Source organism: Zeugodacus cucurbitae, chromosome 4 (assembly GCF_028554725.1).
Source record: "Zeugodacus cucurbitae isolate PBARC_wt_2022May chromosome 4, idZeuCucr1.2, whole genome shotgun sequence".
NCBI classification, from domain to species: Eukaryota; Metazoa; Arthropoda; class Insecta; order Diptera; family Tephritidae; genus Zeugodacus; species Zeugodacus cucurbitae.
In genome coordinates, this window is record NC_071669.1 from 54,064,217 (window position 1) to 54,083,582 (window position 19,366).

Below are 19,366 nucleotides of genomic sequence, written 5' to 3' on the forward strand. Positions count from 1 at the left end.
TTTTTTGCTATAAACATTAAGGTTGTATAGTTAACCGATCTCAACAATTTCTTCGGAGATTATACTACTACCTTAAGCAGTAATCCATGTCAAATTTCGTGAAGATACCACGTCAAATACGAAAATTTTCGATACAAGCCATTGATTCCGATCGTTCGGTTTGTATGGCAGCTTTATGCTATAGTGAACCGATCTGAACAATTTTTTCGGAGATTAAATTATTTCCATGAGCAATAACTCACACCCAAATTTCGTGAAGATATGTAGTAAAATGCGGAAGTTTTCCATACAAGCCCTTGATTCCGATCGTTCAGTTTGTATGGCAGCTATATGCTATAGTGGTCCGATATCGGCAGTTCCGACAAATGAGCAGCTTCTTGAAGAAGAAATAACATCTGCAAAATTTCAAAATGATATCATAAAAACTGAAGGACTAGTTCGTATATATACAGACGGACAGACAGACGGACATGGCTAAATCGACTCAGTTCAACATACTAATATTTATATATATACTTTATAGGGCCTCCGAAGCTTCCTTCTGGGTGTTACAAACTTTGTGACAAACTTAATATACCCTGTTCAGGGTATAGTAATAAATTTATTTATATATAATAATATCAAGAAAATTAACTAAGTGGCAACTTTGTTAAGAAAAAAATTATAAAAAAATTTCAATATTTTAATTAACTGGCAACGTGATTTAAAGACATTACAAAAATTATTATTATTTTTTTATTTTAATAAAATTATTACAAAATCTTTTTACAAATTCCAAGGAGAAATATTCGTCTTGCTTAGCAGTTTATAAAAAAAAATAAACATTTAATCTTAATTATACTTCATGAGTAATCATTATCTCTTCCCCACGCGACGCAAGCATGCGCGAACCTTTAAAAATTCCAAGAATTGCGAGCGTAAATCCAACGTACTTGCACTTATCGCACTGCACTTTGCAAATCGCAAGTGAAACCACTTCAAAGTGACAACACTTTTTTCACTATTTTCCTAAAACAGTTTATGCACTTACTGTATTATAAAAGGAATTTATTGTTTATGAAGTGCGTATGTGTGTGCGGCTATCATTAGCAAACAAAGGCGAAAGCGCTTAAGTTGATTTGTGGGGATTATTGACCAATTCATATTAACTCCTCAAAAGTGGGTATTTATGTTTCTATTTATTAAATTATTATTTTCTTTTTAAGATAGATAATTGCATTCTCAGATGTGCTAAAAGCAATTTATAGTTAGCTAAAACAAAACAGTTAATGCCTTTAAAGCAAACACACAGGTCGTATGAGTAACTTTAGTTGCCTTCTTCTATCTTTCAATGAACTCAACTTAAATTATGTTGTCTGCTGTCTTTATGGCCACGCTTTGTAATTGTTGACATTACTTTTGATTTCGAAATACATAGTACATTCGCTTTCTAGGCTGTCTATTGCTTTGGGGCAATGTTATAAGTTTGCTTCGCAGCCTAAAGTTCATCATACGCAGTGGCTGGCTGGGCTGAATTATGTATTTATGCTCATGTTAAGCACGTGCTGATATCAACTTTGGAGCAGACATTTTTTTATTGTTTTTAAAAGTGTCTAAATTTTAATATTTTGAAATAAAGAATAGTAGAAATAATTAAATAAAAATAATAGAAAAAAATAATTTGAAATAATTGAAATAATAATCAGTGAACAAAACGTCTTTTGGGAATGTTTTCAAGATTTTACACATATTGGCGTTATTGCCTGTTTCAATAGCATTCCCGGAAAGAAGTTTTTCAAGTTTAAGGAGAATTAAAACCTATTTACGAAATACGACAGGTCAAGATAGGCTTAATGGTCTAGCATCAATGAATATTCATAGGGATATTGATCTGTCAGTTGATGAAATACTAGAATAATTCTTTAAAAAACCAAGGAAAATATAACATGGAAAGTGAGATCACGTGTAATCCTCAATTAATCACTGAGCTTCAGCGATACTGCTTGTACAAATGTAGAGAAAGTTCGAATTATATGAATAACAACAAAAATCTTGTAACTTATTATAATTGCTTATAATTTGATGTGATTTTTTGATGAATAACCTCATTCCAAACCCATATCAACAAACATATATTTTTCTCTGAGTTTAGGGGTTTTAACACCAAAAACCCCCCCTGTGGATCCGCCAATGATCATATTATATCACTGGAAAACTTAAATAACCTCGAAATTCTGCACATCCTGCAGAAAAGCTTTAGGAAATCAGATAGATTAGAAAAAAATGTTATCACTTGGAATTGACACCAAAAAAGTTGTCTGAAAACATACTTAATGGATTGCTGGGAGACTTAAAATTATAAAAGTATTTAGAATTAACTGTTATTATCATTTGTTTTAAAACTTTTGTCGATAAAGAAATTTTTTAAAAACCTCTGAAGCCTTGTATATGGCTAAGAAAATAAAAATTTTGCACATATTTTTGTAATAAAAATTATAAAATATTTCCTTGTGATTAAATTTCATTTTTATTAATTTTTTTTATTGGCATTTCGCCAGAACCTTCAGCTACAAAAATAAATATATGGTTCTATATTTAGATTTTTCCACATTTTCTGCTATGATTGCACAGCTACTTACTATTAAACTACACACATTTACAGCACTATTGGCACTCAAAGTGTTTATTAGTCTAATTTTCTACTTTATAATTCACAATGTTTGACGTATGTGACGTATTTCATTGAATCAGATGTGGAAATTGCCCACTAATTTATGCCACTATAACAAACACGTGATTTACATGATTTGCCATTGCAAGTGAGACATTCTATTTTTGAGTAAATTTTCTATCATATAAGGACATTTGCTTTGTCCATTAAAAACATATTAAAAATAATAATATTTTTAACGTAAAATACAAAATTCTGTTTAACAGAAATAAAAGCAATTCAAGTTATTAAAAAAGAATGAAATAAAGTGTTGCCTACCTTTAGGCGAATTTTAAATATTTATTGAAGTCGTACACCTAAATGAAGCGTGAGTGAGTATAATACAAATAAGTGCGTATAGTCACATACAGTGTATTTCTGCTCATAAAATCTAGTAACGATATTATGCACTGCGCTGACATAAGCGCTTTTTCAATCGTCGAAACATTTATCAAACCCGATTTTTGGGACAGCCTTTGGATCTTTCAGCGATTTCTGCGTTGCTTGAAAATTTTCGACCCTTTAAGGTTATGTTATATTGAGGGTGGGCCGTCATTACAGTATTACTTTTGGCGAAGAATATAACAGACCGCTTTTTGTCTCATAAGCTCATAAAAACGCTTATGACCTTATCGGCTGCTACAGACAATGTAAGCAATGACTACAGATGAAAATTTAGCGTACTTTAGGGTCATGTATATCAACATAATAAAAATTAAAAAAAAAAAGAAAATATGTTGACAACTCTCCAAAACTGTGAAATTTTAAATTTTACAATTCCCGTTATTTTTTAAGGGGTTAGGGATAGTCAGAATTTTCAAAAAAAAATTTTTTTTTTTGCATTTTCGTCAAGTGTAATATCTTAAAAATATTCTCCGAAATCCGATGATAACGTTTCGAATTATTCGACAAATAGCAAAGAGCGCTCGGGCACTACAACACGCTAGTTTGAAACTTTAAATGCGTTTATCTCAAAACTATGTTTTTTGGACTGGTGACAACTGCAACTCGATAACCGCTCAGTAGATTTTAATGAAATCCATAAAACTTTTAGAATACATAATAAACTCAGGCCTGATCGAAGGATTTTTTTTCAAAAATTTTGATTTTGTAAGACCAATTAACTGTTTATTTTTTCTCGAAAATCTAGAAAAAAATTTCCTGAGGCCGCCATTTTGTTAATTTTTGAAAAAAAAAGCTTCGATCAACTCAACCTTTTGAGTGCGTTGCGATTTCAATCATGTCTTCAGCCACCTTCCTGCGATTCACTTTTTTAAGGAAAATTCAGATCTTTTGCCACCAATCGCGCTGTGTACCCAAAACATCAACCAAAATATAACGAGCGGTCTCATGAGACATGTGCATTATTTGGGTTATCTCGCAAACTATAATGACAATTTTCGATCACCATTTCCTTTATTTTGTCGACGTTTTCTTCAGTTGAAGAGGTCGAAGTCCGTCCTGAACGTGGCAAATCGTTCACTTCTTATCGCCCCTCTATGAACGATTTCTACCAATCGTAAACTTGAGTTTTCGACATGATTGAATCACCAAATAATTTTTTCAACATTTCCAACGTTTTGGCACAAGAAATTTCGTCTGTATCACGAAAATGACAACTCGTCTTACTAAAAAAAAAATATGTTTATCAAATCAAAAATGATTTCTCTTTACCAACAACTGATGTCATATCAAATTCAAGCACAAAGCCACAACAAAAATAATTTCTTTTAAATTATCTCTATTATGTTTGCCTCTCAATATGTATATGAATATTTTTTTCTATATAGGAAAACCTTCTGTTAAGAAACTACGCCATCAACACCATCCATGACTTGTAGGTTTTCAGCGCAACACTGAAACAAAAAAACAAAAAACAAATACAATATTGCGACTCAAGTGACCACAGATTACCCTTCTTATTACGGGATTTTACATATTTATTTATATTTTTGTTTTTGTTTTTACCTCTTCAAACACATTCCTGTCACAATTAGCGATAAATTAATGAGTACTTCGTGAAAACCTAGTGCAAACGGTAAAGTTAAATGCAAATAAATATATTTACACATACATATATGCAAACACACTTAATTACACACTGGCATGCCTGCTTTAAGTAGAATGAGTACTTAATAAAAATGCAGTGTAAATAGTGACCAATGACTTGGGGAATTAAGCATTTGACACTTTTATCGGGTTGGCAAATAGCAAGTGAATGCATACATACATACATTTCCATATTGTTTGTATTGTAGATATTTATTTGTTTTTGAAATTAACGCGAAATGTATTTTTAATCCAAATAAAGCTGATTTTCTTTAGTTCAAGTGTTTAATTCAAGCATATGCTTATATGTACGTATGTCAGTATATATAGCTGTAGTTCTTAATAAATACTCAAGTTTATTTACAAAAATATCAACAACTTTTTGAACATTTGTATTACATTGTTTATATCTATGTATAGTCAGCCTGGATTAGAGTATTATTACAAAACACTTCCACTAAACCCAAATTTAATAAATTGAAATCGTTATCGGATCAAAATTCGCCGCTAAGACCTATTTAATACGAGAATCAATAATATTTTTAACAGCTTATCATCTTCCAAGACTACACGTTACTTATTAGTCTTAGATCTTAGATTCTTATCGTATTCGTTAGCTTTTAGCATCGGCTTCTTTCTGGTCAAACATCCACATTTTTCATAACTTCCACAGCTTCTCTTAAAGTACTTGGGCAAATTTTAAATATAGACCTCTTCGTTCAACTCAAATCGCTATTTTTACTGTCTTCATATTTAGGTTTTAAAAGTCGCATAATATAGCCTCTTCCTTTGTCATGGTTAAGGTTGATCTAAGGGCTAATTAAAATACAATTTTCGAAGAATATCTCTGCTATAACTACTATTTAATATTCCGAACTTAGGACTCTAGCACTTTTTGACCGAGAACCGATTGGTTCTAAGCCGAATTCTCAATCCATACCTTGTTTCTGTGATACCTACTGATATGAAGGGTTCTTAATAAGAGCGCTGAAAGAGTTTTGGTATATCAATGAAATTTTTTATTGCTGTGAAAGTACATTCAATGCCATTATGTATGGAACTCGATTTCCTTTCCATGGTCGCCACTTGCAGAAGTCCAGACGCTGAACCCAATTTTCGACGGTTTTCAAGCATAAATCGGGCCGATACTGCTGCAATTTCACGTTCGACATTCGTACGAAGTTCATCAATCGTCGCTGGCTTGTTGGCATAGACCATAGACTAGATGTAGCCCCAAAGGAAATAGTCTAACGACGTCAAATCGCACGACCGAGGCGGTCAATTGACTGCCCATTTCGTGAGAGACACGTTCACCAAACTTTGGTTTTCAATAAATCGATTCCTCGATCCTTCCATTCTGTTGGAACCATATTGTCCAAGTCCATATTATCCAATTTGGGCAAAAATATTTGGTTATCATTGAGCAGTAGCGATTCCAACTCACAGTAACGTGTCGATCTTGATCATCACGGAAGAAGCCAGCCTATAAACCGCAGCAAACCGTAAATTTTTAAGAATGCAATGGTGACTCATTGCCTGATCAATAACGCATATTTTGCTTATTGACGAATCCGTTCAGCCACAAATGAGCCTCATCGCTACGTAAGATGTAGAGATCTTAAAGTTAAGGCCACTGACTCTGATTTTCGGTAGTAAATTTTTATAATTTCGACTCGTTGTTGGATCGTACATCTTTCCATGATGAAATGACAAACCTTACTGAAGAGAAATGTCAAAAGAGCGGGAAAAATATGGCGTGGTTTGGTGTCCCTACTTTTGTAGCGTCCGTATTGAAAACCCCTTTAGAAGTAATTCTCATTTTTGTTTCCTTACGTGTACATTGACTTACTTAAACATTGATCTAATACAAATAAATACAAGATTAGGCAGTTAGCTTTCTATGTCGGTACTTTAAAGTTGTGTTATGTATGAGATGGTGTTTTATGTGAGGTTAAGTTATGTTTCGCAATGCCGTGGGAAATTGTGATTTATTACTTAATGATATGTCATGACTTATGGTATGTTATGTTATGCTATGTTATGTTATGTTAAGCTAAATTGTGCTATGTTATGTTATGCTATGTTAAGTTATGTTGTGCTATGTTATGTTATGTAATGATATCTTATTTTATAGATTTACGACCAAAAATATGTAAACAAAGAAGTTAATTAGCGAAATTTTGTTTTAGTTATCAGTGACTCTCGATTATCAAGCATATGTTATGTATAAAATAATATTGTTGAGCTATTAATGCATAATTTCCTCGACGCTTATAATCACGCTAAGGAAATATTATAAATTTTATCAGCAAATATTTACGTTGTATCCACATAAAATATATTATATATTATATAAAATAAATATGAATATTTGCAAATAGTACAATATAGATACATAATGAAACTAACACTCGAATAGACAAAGTAATTAACATGCTGATTACAGTCGTAAAGCGTGGTAAAAAATATGAGCTGTTACCCACAAGAAAGCATGTACATATTTATCAAATTTTTCATATAGAAAGCGCTGAGCTATTTTTTCTGGAAGGAAATGTCACACAAATCTAAGTAGTATCAATAAATAAGGAAAAAAGCTTTAGTAATGTAATAGAACATAGCTTAAAAAAAACACAATTTAAATAATAAAACATAAACCAAAAACAAACAAAAATTAATAAAACATAACCTATAAATAACTTATTTTTCGATAATTCATTCCGATTCGCACTTTTCTACTTTTTTGTTTACGCATAGGCGATCGATCAATCATATTTTTGTATATTTTTGTTGGTTGAGGCATATGTGGCTTTCATATGGATATTGAAAGCAACTTTTTCGATTAAACAAACGTCATATACAACGTCATTAATGACAATTTGCGTCAATACTGATGGTTTGGTAGAAAATCTAACTTGGTTCGAAGCTGTTTTTGTTTAGAGGTATAGAGTTTTGAAAAGAAATGTTCAGGATTTTAAAAGGTTGTTCTGACGTAAGTCTTCGCATCGTCAGCTGTCACAGTATACGGTACACAAATGTCAAAAACATATGTTTACTTCAACAGTCAAGATGACAGTTAACCTATTAACTAAAACTTCATTATATAAACAGTTGAACTGTCCTAACTCGAATCACTAAAATCCACAAAAAAACTACGAGTTAGAGAGACTTCGTGTTACGAAAGGTAATTTGTAGAAAAATTTACTTCTATTGCCAATTCAAAAGTTCAAGTTGTGGAGGCTCAACTGTATATATATCGTATAGGCCGTCGAATGCTGTAGTACAAACTAGGGCTCTTAAAATTATTCGATTAACCTGAAAACCGATTATTCGAATATCCGGTTTGTAACCGTTCGTACGAATATTAACCGGTTAACACTATTCGGTTAGTCGCAATGTTCCGACTATTCGAATAGTCGTTCTACTGCGGTTATTCGAATAGTTATACTGTCACTATTCGAATAAATGAAAATTCAGTCTAAAACCAGATATATGTCCGTATTTTCAAGATATATACAATGTGCGGTATAAATCGGTTGAGAAGTGTTCGGGCAGAAGGGCACAAGCAAAACCGACCACTGACCGACCCAAAAAATCCGGTTCTTCACAGAAAACCGACTACCCACTCGTCGAAGTTACTTGCACTATTCGAATAGTCGACAACGAACGGTTAACCGAATAGTCGAAAATGAGCGGTTAATCGAATAGTCGTTGACTGACGACTATCCGAATAGTGCAAACCGAATATTATTATTCGTATAATGCCCTATTCGGTTAATTCGGTTAGTCGATTAGTCGAATACCAAGAGCTCTAGTACAAACCTAACCTCAAAGTTGTTAAGTTCATTAAAAACCTGCAGAGGCTATCGATTCACTTGTAGAGTGCTCTCAGTGTAACCGGAATATTGTATTCTCACGTTTTCTAGTTCACTCACTTGTAGCTGTTAATTAACGAAATTGCCACTCGTTAATGCGTGTTTCGATACGTTGCGAAAATAACGGAAAATTTGCGATGGCATTAAGTAGGTTTAGTACATCTATGTAGTTAAGGTTTGTAGGCGTTATAGGCTATTAAACGGCATCAACGCGTACAAACAGACATGATTAAATGTGTGTCAATATGTACAGTTGGCTACAAAAGTAATGGTATATGTAGTTGAATGTTTTAATTATAATAAAAAAATACTGAAAAAAAAATAAAAAAGTAAATAATAAAAATAAGAAAAAAATAAAAAATAAAAAATAAAATAAAAAATAAAAAAGTAAATAATAAAAATAAAAAAGTAATAAAATATTAAAAATGCATTATTTTTATACTTTTTAATATAAATATAAAATTTCGCTTAGAAAAAAAAAAATTTTTTATTTTCATTTTCATTTTTTTATGCAAAGAAATTAATTTTTGTCCACATTACTCTCTTAAAAAATAAAAATAATATCCCATTATTTTCTTAATGTACCATCACTTTCATGGCTGACTGTTAATAAGCACTTACGCTATATTTGGATATTTAAGCATGCCGGGAAATGGACAAACACAACAACGGTAACACCAGCTAAGCCTGTAGCGCAAGCAAAGGCTGTCAAGTGTCTATATGTATGCGCATCACTGTTCATTAATTGAATGTTTTTGCGAATATTTATAGCGGTTTATTTCGAGGCAAATTTATTGAGCTTTTAGTCCTTTTGACTTTTTTATCTAACACTTGTTGAATGTTTGTGGGTTTAATATTTATCATTTTTGTTATTGTTGGTGGTTTCAGCAGTGCGTGACTGTGTCAGTGCTCTCAATAAGTGCGTGCTAACAGAGTGATTAACATTTTTTTTCGCTGGCATAAACTGTCTTATATGACATACGAACCAATTTATCGTTAACTTAACTTAGTTAATTTCACTGTCTTCAAATATATGTATATGAATTGAATAAGTAATAACTAAAGAGAATATAAATCCTGTCTAAAATAAATTAACTTTCGAAAACATTTATTATACATATATTATTTATTTTAAACTTGTTATATTTTTCGAAGATGATAACTTTACTTCAATATAAATATTAATATTTTCCATAACCTTCTTAAATACACTATGTTTGAGACACATTTTATAACATTTATTTAAAATAACTACTATTTTACAAAATCCATCTAGAATAATCTCCAAGATACTTTCTTAAAGGGTTAGAGGTAGTCAGAGACACGAAATGAGAATTTACATTAATTTTTTTGTTATTAAATCATGTTATTTTAGAAAAATAATAATATGGCATTATTACACAATGTTTCTAACTTGAAGTCGCGAAAATTAAAAAAAAAAATATAATTTCCAAAGCTGTTTGTGTTGACCCAGTTCCAAAAAAATGGAAAATGTCCTTGCGGTGACAATCATAAGTCCTTGGATATTCATCTAAAATTAATCGGCTAAGAAAAATCAGTTTTATAAATATCCTGGGTCGGATCGAAGCTTTTTACTTTTTTTCAAAAATTAACAAAATGCCGGACTCATTTAATTTTTTCTATATTTTCGGAAAAAAACTTAAAATTCGAAATTTTTTAAAAATAAAAAAGCTTCGATCCGATTCAGGATATATTCATAATATTCATAACATTCAGGCCCAGTATTATTTTGTATTTTAAAAGCTGTATGAATTTCAATAATATCTACTGAGCGGTTTTCGAGTTACAGTTTTGAGAAAAACGCCTTTAAAGTTTCAAACTAGCGTGTTGGAGTGCCCGAGCGCTCTTTGTTATTTGTCGAATAACTCGAAACGTTATCATGGGATCAACTTCAAATTTTCAGAGAATATTTTTAAGATATTACGCTTAACGAAAATGCAAAAAAAGAAAATTTTATTTTTTGAAAATCCTGACTACCCCTAAGAATGGTTTAGGAGCAATTTGAGTGTGACAATAAATATTATCATTTTAATTTTTTCTGAGAGGCTACAACTCTGTCCTAAATATTTTGATCGAATTTCTTTTCAATATCTAACTTATATAATTTGTTTCATTGCATTGTTCAAAAATATAGTTTTTTGTCTTTTAGGAACCGTATTTCAATCTACTATAGATCTCGTACGAATTCATTAATTAAGATTCGATTGGGTTCAAATAAATGCCTCACCAAGAGGCATAATATTAACCCTCTCATGCCCGAATTAAATTGGGCTGAGCTAACATTTTTTTTAGGACAGATATATATTAGCCTTAATTCAAATATGAAGTGATAAAAATCCTATGTATCCTGGTTCATTAGTTACAGGATGTTGCTTATAGGCACAAATTAAAGTATTATAAATAAACTAAACACTTTTCTCATGAAATTTTTTTTAAATATTTCTCTTATCTTTACTTATTTATATAGTTCACTTTGTTTTAAAATAAAACAATTATTTTTATATTTTTTTAACACTTTTTTCGCGAAACCGATTTTGACAATTTCACTCTGCGGATAACGCTTTCTGAATGAAAACGTGCACAGCTCATATCAGAAAAAGTAGCTATCAGCTTGCTCAACACATAAGTCTACATAATTGAAAAAACCGCTTGTCAAAAATATTTAAATAATGGGAATTAGAAGCCGATAAGTTAAATGTTGCCTATAGGCAACATTGGGCATGAAAGGGTTAACTAACAATTTCGGCTTTATAGTCGATTGGTTCTTTGGAATAGTTACAAATAAATCTCACGACTACAAATTCTAGCACTGACCTTACCATCCAGCTTCAGACTGCTCAGTAGGAACATTGTGGAATTCTATAAGTCAAAGACCCGTTTCGAGCCCCAGTATATATGTATACATATTGCGCTTTTGCTTGCCGTATTATGCCTATTGCATCTCATGAATCTCTCAAACAGGCTCCCTTCAAAAAATACATTTATTTATTTTATTTTTAATTTTCTTCACTTTTACCTTATTTGCTTTCTTTCGCTGCTAATTTGTATTCCCTTTTTATTATTGAGCAATCAACTCTTTGAGCATAAATATATATATATTTCCACTTACTTAACAATTTAAATTGGATAATATTTATTCTTACCGATTTATTTGCATTCTTGCTAACTCTTTAAATATTTCGCTTAAATTGTTTGCCGGCATTTTATTATTTACTGCGTTCGATTGAAATTTATTATACCCACTAAAGAGCTCAAGCTTCTTACTTACCGCATCGAAGTGTATGTATTCAATCATTAAACTCATTTATATGTAAATACAAAAAATATTCATGCTAATGAGGAATTACATAATCAAAAATTGTTTTGGTTCATATAGACATGCATACGAAGTGTGTTCAAAAAATAACGGGAATTTTCGTTTTTTGGAAAAGAAAATATTTATTATTAGTCTCATTAATGTTGTTGTCTTCAAAATACTCAAAGACGATTTTTGGGATAGTTTTTGACTATTTCAGAACTTAGAATTGGTAGAATTCTCTATGAAGTTTTATGGGAAGTAAGCTTGGTTTCGGTCCGATAATTTGGACTATATCTAAACTAATATCTATATCAATAAGTTTCAGATTTATAATAGATACAACAACCGTTAAAAGAATTCTATTATACTCTATGCAACACTTGGCGAGTGTATAAAAATCGACACATGAAAAATTGTAATTTGTGCGAAATATTAAGGTTTACATTTCCGACACTTGTGGCGTGAATTTATTGCCATAAATGTTTGCTAGGCAAACAACCAGGCGTGCAAAATAAAACAAAAATGCATAAAACAGTTCGACGAATGTGATAAAAACCGCATGTTGTTTGCTTTATGTTCGCCTTATTATATCGCTATCTTCATACGAAGATGTGTGTACCTTTGGACTTTCCCTTTTTTTTTACACTGAACACTACGCTCCATGCTTTATGGGTGGTTATGTAGCCACACACTTGGCTATAAAATAACACATAATTCTGGAACATTACGCAGGCTATCGCCCCCTACTGGCCGATCAAGAAATCACCTGCCCATATGTGCTGGAGAGAGAGAGCAGATCGAACATGTTGTTGATGTGATTGTCATGTTATGAGGTGAAGTTATGCTGGTCATAAATAATCTGTGGAAAATATTATTTATGGCCAATAGAGAGAGAAAGATACAGGGGTAGAGGGAGATAAAGATAGAGTGGTAGAAGGTATGAGGGAGGGCGAGAGGGCAGATAAAGATAGAGAAGTAGTGGGAGCGAGAAAGAGTAGTAAAAGTAAGTTGAATGGTGTATATTTTTATTTATCAAGAGCGATCTATTGAATATGGCTTTGATATAAAATGTATGTGATTTAGTAGAGCCTAGTAACATTGAAATTTCACGTGGTCACATATAAAAATATATTCTTCTGCTATAATAATTAAACATCTCAATTTGGCTTGCTTTGACAATCATTGGCCGAATAAAAATCCTCGTTAATTCCGATAACGTAGAACAAACTGTCGTGGGGAGGGAGCACCTCAATATTTATGGTGGTCCACCTAACAACTGAAGACGTCGTTTTGATACAGTTTATGTTCAAAGAAAAAATATAATACCCGAAAATAATCCACACAATTTTATTTTTATTTTCTGGACTGCTCTGCAGTTCCTTTCTGAATTATTCATATTAGTAATTTATATTAGCGAGCCCAGTTAATCAAAGAATGTGCTCTAAGGCCCAGCCGACAAAAGCCGACGACACCAATACACTTAAGAATTTGATGAATTTATTTGATCGTCTCCAATACTATACAAGTATATAGGTCTACAAGCCCGAAAGCACCTTGTAACTACTTTTGGATTTTATTAGAAAATATTTTCACTGTTTATGGTCCAAGGGTCATTAGAATACTCTACACATTAAGATTTTACCTAGGCCGGAATTAACAATTTATTGTAGCCAGGTCTTTCTCCACCTGGTCCTTCCAACGGAGCGTAGGTCTCCCGCTTCCTCGGCTTCCAACAGCGGGGACAGCATCGAACACTTTCAAAGCTAGAGCACTTTCGTACATTCGAACAACGTGACCTAGCCAGCGTAGCCGCTGCAGTTTCTTCCAATTTAAACAGTTCTTTGAATGCACAAAATTTCCTATTAAATCTTCGTATTTAAGTTTCAAGCGCTAACAAAATTTGTGTGCCTTTCTTGGAAGCAGTCCACCTTAATTTCATTAGCTTTGTACGCAGTAGTGTCGTCCTGCCACCGTGCCGGACACTCCATCACACTCGAGTTTCATATTTTTTTATATGCTTTTGCGCTCAGCTTTTTATTAGACAAGTACAAAAATAAACATCATCCTTCATACGGCATTATGCTGCTCCATACTCGTCTGTGTATCCTTATATGTCCTTATACTTACACACAATAAACATATCTTAGTGCCGTAATAAATATTATGATTTTCTCTTCTATTTGTCGTTATTTCAGCTGCTTAGCGTCAAACAACCTTATCGGCCTGCTCGGCATGTTAACAACGATGCTGCTGAAGATTTATGTGCCCAAAGAGGAGTTCAAAGAATTCGTGCGTTGGGATTGTACATTGAAAGTGTTGTGTCGCTTCTTCGGCCTGAGTTCCGGTTGCATTGCGGCGGTCATGGCCATTGAACGTTGGATGGCATTGGCCAGACCGTTCATCTATCATAAGGTTGGTAAATAAGTTGGATATTTTTAGAGCAAATAATACACGCACATACAAAAATTAAGGCAATAATAGTCCCATATATGATACACGATTATATATGTACATATCTAACATATATAAATTCATATTATTTTTTCGCCCACCACCCACGCAGCACATCACATACGAGCTCGTGCGCAAAACTATCAATTCGCTGGTGCTCATTGCGGTCGTTATCACGTTTCTACCCTTCATCGGTTTTGGCGCCTACATCGATGAGAGCGATCCAAAGAATCCGACATGTTTGCGTTATCGCGATGCCGAGGGCTTTTGGAATAAAACATATTCGGTGTTGTTTATGCTTTTCGGTGAGTTTTGGAGTTATTATTATATGACCAATGATTGAATGATTAACTAGTTAAATAATTTAGTATTTCTGGTAGACTAGAAGTAGGGGTAGATGCTTGTCGAAAGCCATTTTCCATTCTCTAAACATTCATATGAAGTATAAGGAAAACTTCCTCGGACTCCATGTTAAGTTAGGTTAGGTTATTAGGCAGAAATCTCCATATGCGGGAAGATATCAATTGGATAGTTATGAGCGCTATACTTCGAGATTTCAAGATTCTCTTGAAAATCTAAGGATTCGTCAAAGTGCTTGGAATCTGTTACAAATTTCTTGAGTCGTCTAATGTCAATTCCAACCAATTCCCTTGGTTCGCCGAAGGTGTATTTACCGAGGTGTTACTTGCTTAGTTGATTCCACTTCCTCCAAACAGATTTGGCAAAATGCCAGGATCCCTACTCTCCCAGTCCAGCAAGCACCCCTAGTCGTACCAGTCCAGGAAACACACCTATGATAGATGGATCTTGCTAAGAGAAAGGACCTTTGACGATCTACTGCGGGCCAAGAGAACCTCGCAACTGCACAGTTACTGATTGTTTTCCAGCGCTTGGCGAGTTCAAGCGATGTCTGTAAGTCCAGTACGCGCCCATTCCTGTGTTAATTCTTCTAAGATTTCTGGATACCTACACTAGCCTGAATCTATCCTTAATTAGCATGGAGCCCACTGTCATCGGTTTCAATGCTAGTACTGCTGCTCTGCTGTCGGTGTAAATACATACCTCTCTAAAGGAGGCCATACTATGAAGCAGTGTGTCTACAAGCACTTCTGCCCAAAAGACAATGGTCTGGTAGGGACTCCTTGTGATTTCTTTAAACGTATCAGATGATGATCTCATCAAGAGTCATGTTTTATTAGTAATACTTCCTTTGCAGATAAAGGAATAAACTATCAGAACAGTCTTTACATAAAGGCGAAACGAACGATACAATTTTTTTATACCAGCCGGTTTTTTCATTACCACCGGTATATTATAACCTTTGCTCCAAACACAAATTTAACTGGAGCACTGTATTTTACCTCTGATTGACACTCCAACATCCCCCAACTCATCCACTAAATAAAACTCATTGCTTTTACACTGCTTTCAGGCTCTCTTCTGTGCGTCGTAATTGTGGCTTGTAACTTGTTCGTGACGCGGGTGCTCTGCTTCATCGGTCGCACACGCACCACCAAGCGACACATGCACTACGACATGGTGAATCGTGAGAAGGGCAGCATGAGTCGCATCGAGGGTGAACCGAGTAGCGGCTCCTCGCTGTATCATCACAGCAATAGTGTGACGATGACAGCAGACGCATCGCCGGATGAGATTAAATTCGCCAAACTGATGGCATATCTGAGCATCTCCTTCGTCATCTGTTGGATGCCGCAAATGGTAAGTGATGAGCCGCTAGTGGTTGAGCGCATTATTAATGCTTTACGCTCCACAGATTGCCATACCGATGGCCATACTACCGAATCGTGTGCCGAAGGCGCATCCCTTCTTCATTTTGGCCGATGTGCTGATGGCGTTGCACTTCACCTCGGACCCGTACATTTATGTGCTCAGCCGAACGAAGCACTCCTACATTCTGGGCTGCTTCAAGCGCTGTCGCTGCGAACTGCGACGCTCGCAGAGTGATCAGAGTCGGCTGCGCACAACCATCGAACAGAATACATCGGACTGTGGACTGAACTGAGATTCGTAGCGCATGCCGGCGCGCACAAGTATTTTGTATTTCTAGATATAAACATAAATTAATATATTTTTTTTTACTCCATACTTATTTTTTTTTTATTTTTTAATGAAAAGTGAAAGTGTATTTAGTATTGTTTAAGAAATGAACGTTGGAAATGCTTGTAATGGCTGCTATATTGGCGAGTTTTTGTTGAATTGGTGTGAATGCAGAACGAACAAAACCAAATGATTAGACATAAATGAAATTAAAATAAAATTACTCCCAAAAGACATTTAAGAGTATTTCAATGTAAATTTGTACTTAAAAAGTAGTATTCTAAAAATCCCAAAAAATTTATTATTGTTATTGTAATAAGTGCTTAAGCGTGCACAAAGCACAAGTTGTATAGAAAAAAGCACAAAAACAAAAACAAAATTTACAAACTGATATTTTTTCGCCATCGTTGAACTCCACGCGAGTAAATATACATAAGTATATGAATTATAAATACTACTTTTAAATACGAATCTGTAGTTCGATACACATACACCTACCTATAAATGTATATTAACTTGTAAGTTGTAAATAAATTCGAAATACGGTACTTATAAAGTATGAAATAATGTTTGATTATATACCAATCAATTACATACCAACAATTGTAAATAAATTAATATTTTTAATATACTTAAATAAAAAAAAATATTTGCGTAAGCTCATTCTAATACACAAACGTAACACTATAGAGATACTGGAATATATTTGCTCAATAAAAATATTTCTTTGACTAAACCCGTGCTTACACAATCGATGACTAATGTTTTCTATGGCGATTTCTGGCCAGTTTGTTAACTTTTCACAGTTTTTCTGTTCTTAATTGAGCTACAATCTTAATGAATTTCAGAAATTACAATACTTTTAGTTTAAACTTTAAATAGCTGATTTGAGTCCCCTAATATTCAATTAAAGAGTCCTGATTTTCATTAAAAGTTTGTATAATTTGGATATTTACATATATATTTTTGTTATAACAGTGGAATTTCCATAATTCGAAGTTCTCCATAACTCGACCTATTGAAATGACAATAGAAGTCAATTTCATAAAAATTTCCTTCCAAATTTTACCTCCACTGCAGATTTTTAAAAGGTAGGGAGGAACTTCTTTTTTAATTCTGAAGTATGTCTTGGAATTAACTAAACTAATAAGAGAATATTAAAGCGTTCGGAATTTCCCGAATCGACAGAAAAACATTTCCTAAATACTTTTATCGAGTTTTGACCGGGCCCGTAGATCCGACATTCAGGGTATTTTTCGAAAATTTTTGCCAAATGAAAACAGATCGATCGAAAGATGACTACTTCTTGAATTGTCTACTAGGAATTTCGAACAATAAACTATAATGGTAGTTTCGTTTTCTGCGCTCCAACAGTACATATTATATACATATGTCCTGATGATTAAACATACTTATCTTAAGGAACTATAAGCATAAATCATCAATATTTTTTTCATCCATCACGTTGCAGGGCTGCTCTTTTGTTGGTCCTAAGCCGTAAGGAATGCCGTTTTTTGCGTTTACAACAAAAAAAACTATATAAACCTCGAAATACAACAACTGTCTCTAAGGTATTAGTGGTCAACATAACACCTTAGAGGACTCAAAAATAAAAAACAAGAAAAAACGTTAACTTCGGCTGTACCGAAGCTAATATACCCTTCACAGGTGCATTTCTTTTAGTAACTATGTGTTTAAGCAAATCTAAAGACGTAAGAAAAAAAAAGAAAACATTTTACTAATTCTTTTTAGCCGGGTTATTTGCTAGAAACATTAAGGTTATATAGTTAACCGATCTGAACAATTTCATCGGAGATAATATTATTACCTTAAGCAGTAATCCATGTCAAATTTCGTGAAGATACCACGTCAAATGCGAAAATTTTCCATACAAGCCACTGATTCCGATCTTTCAGTTTGTTTGGCAGCTATATGTTATAGTGAACCGATCTGAACAATTTCTTCGGAGATTATATTATTTCTATGAACAATAACTCACACCCAAATTTCGTGAAGATATGTAGTAAAATACGGAAGTTTTCCAGACAAACCATTGATTCCGATCGTTCAGTTTGTATGGCAGCTATATGATATAGTGGTCCGATATCGGCAGTTCCGACAAATGAGCAGCTTCTTGAAGAGAAAATAACATCTGCAAAATTTCAAAACGATGTCTTAAAAACTGAAGGACTAGTTCGTATATATACAGACAGACGGACATGGCTAAATCGACTCAGTTCAACATACTGATCATTTATATATATATACTTTATAGGACCTCCGACGCTTTCTTCTGGGTGTTACAAACTTCGTGACAATCTTAATATACCCTGTTCAGGGTATAATAACAAGATTATCGTTTAACATCAATATAACTTCCTTTTAGCTAAATAAATTACGGGTCTCTAATGTAGAGGTTGTTGTTGCGTTAAATTACCACAGAGCAAAGAATATCTTTAAGTGAAAATCTGGAGAATCGGAAGAGACCAACAGAGCCGAGACATATCTCCCGACATCTATCCGTTTTCCAGTAAATAAATATATAGGGCCTAATCATTGGATCCGTTTCGATCGAAAATTTTACGTCGAAATCATTGAAACCGTATCGAAAATAAAATTTACGATCATATTGAACTCACTTACCAACTCATCAACATCCGTCCCCATGACAAGTGGGTCTCTGTAAACGAAACAGCCCATATTTCACCCAGTTAAGAACTACCGATCGATAGCACTCCTGAAAATAATACAACTTACCGATCCAATAGGTGTGAGACCGTCGAAATAATAGTCCTTTAACGGTTAAAATCCAGTTCTGTTAACGTAGAACCGTTAGATGACTTCGATGACAACTAGACGTTAATTAGTGTCCGGATAATAGTTACAAAACCTCAACCGATAATAGGCAATAACATAGCCTGTGCGGTG

General features: G+C 33.5%; 1 protein-coding gene across 3 annotated transcripts in view; it reads left to right on the forward strand.

The window, feature by feature from the left end:
* LOC105211048 (prostaglandin D2 receptor) overlaps window positions 1–16,409 on the forward strand; it is a 32,302-nt gene extending 15,893 nt beyond the window's left edge. For all 3 annotated transcript variants that reach the window (XM_029039498.2, XM_011182311.3, XM_029039497.2), the window contains exons 3-6: window positions 14,125–14,341; window positions 14,493–14,685; window positions 15,813–16,099; window positions 16,155–16,409. In XM_029039498.2, the coding sequence (XP_028895331.2) occupies window positions 14,125–14,341; window positions 14,493–14,685; window positions 15,813–16,099; window positions 16,155–16,403 (946 nt within the window). In that variant the 3' untranslated portion in view covers window positions 16,404–16,409. The remainder of the gene's footprint in view (window positions 1–14,124; window positions 14,342–14,492; window positions 14,686–15,812; window positions 16,100–16,154) is intronic.
* Window positions 16,410–19,366: the final 2,957 nt, after the last annotated feature.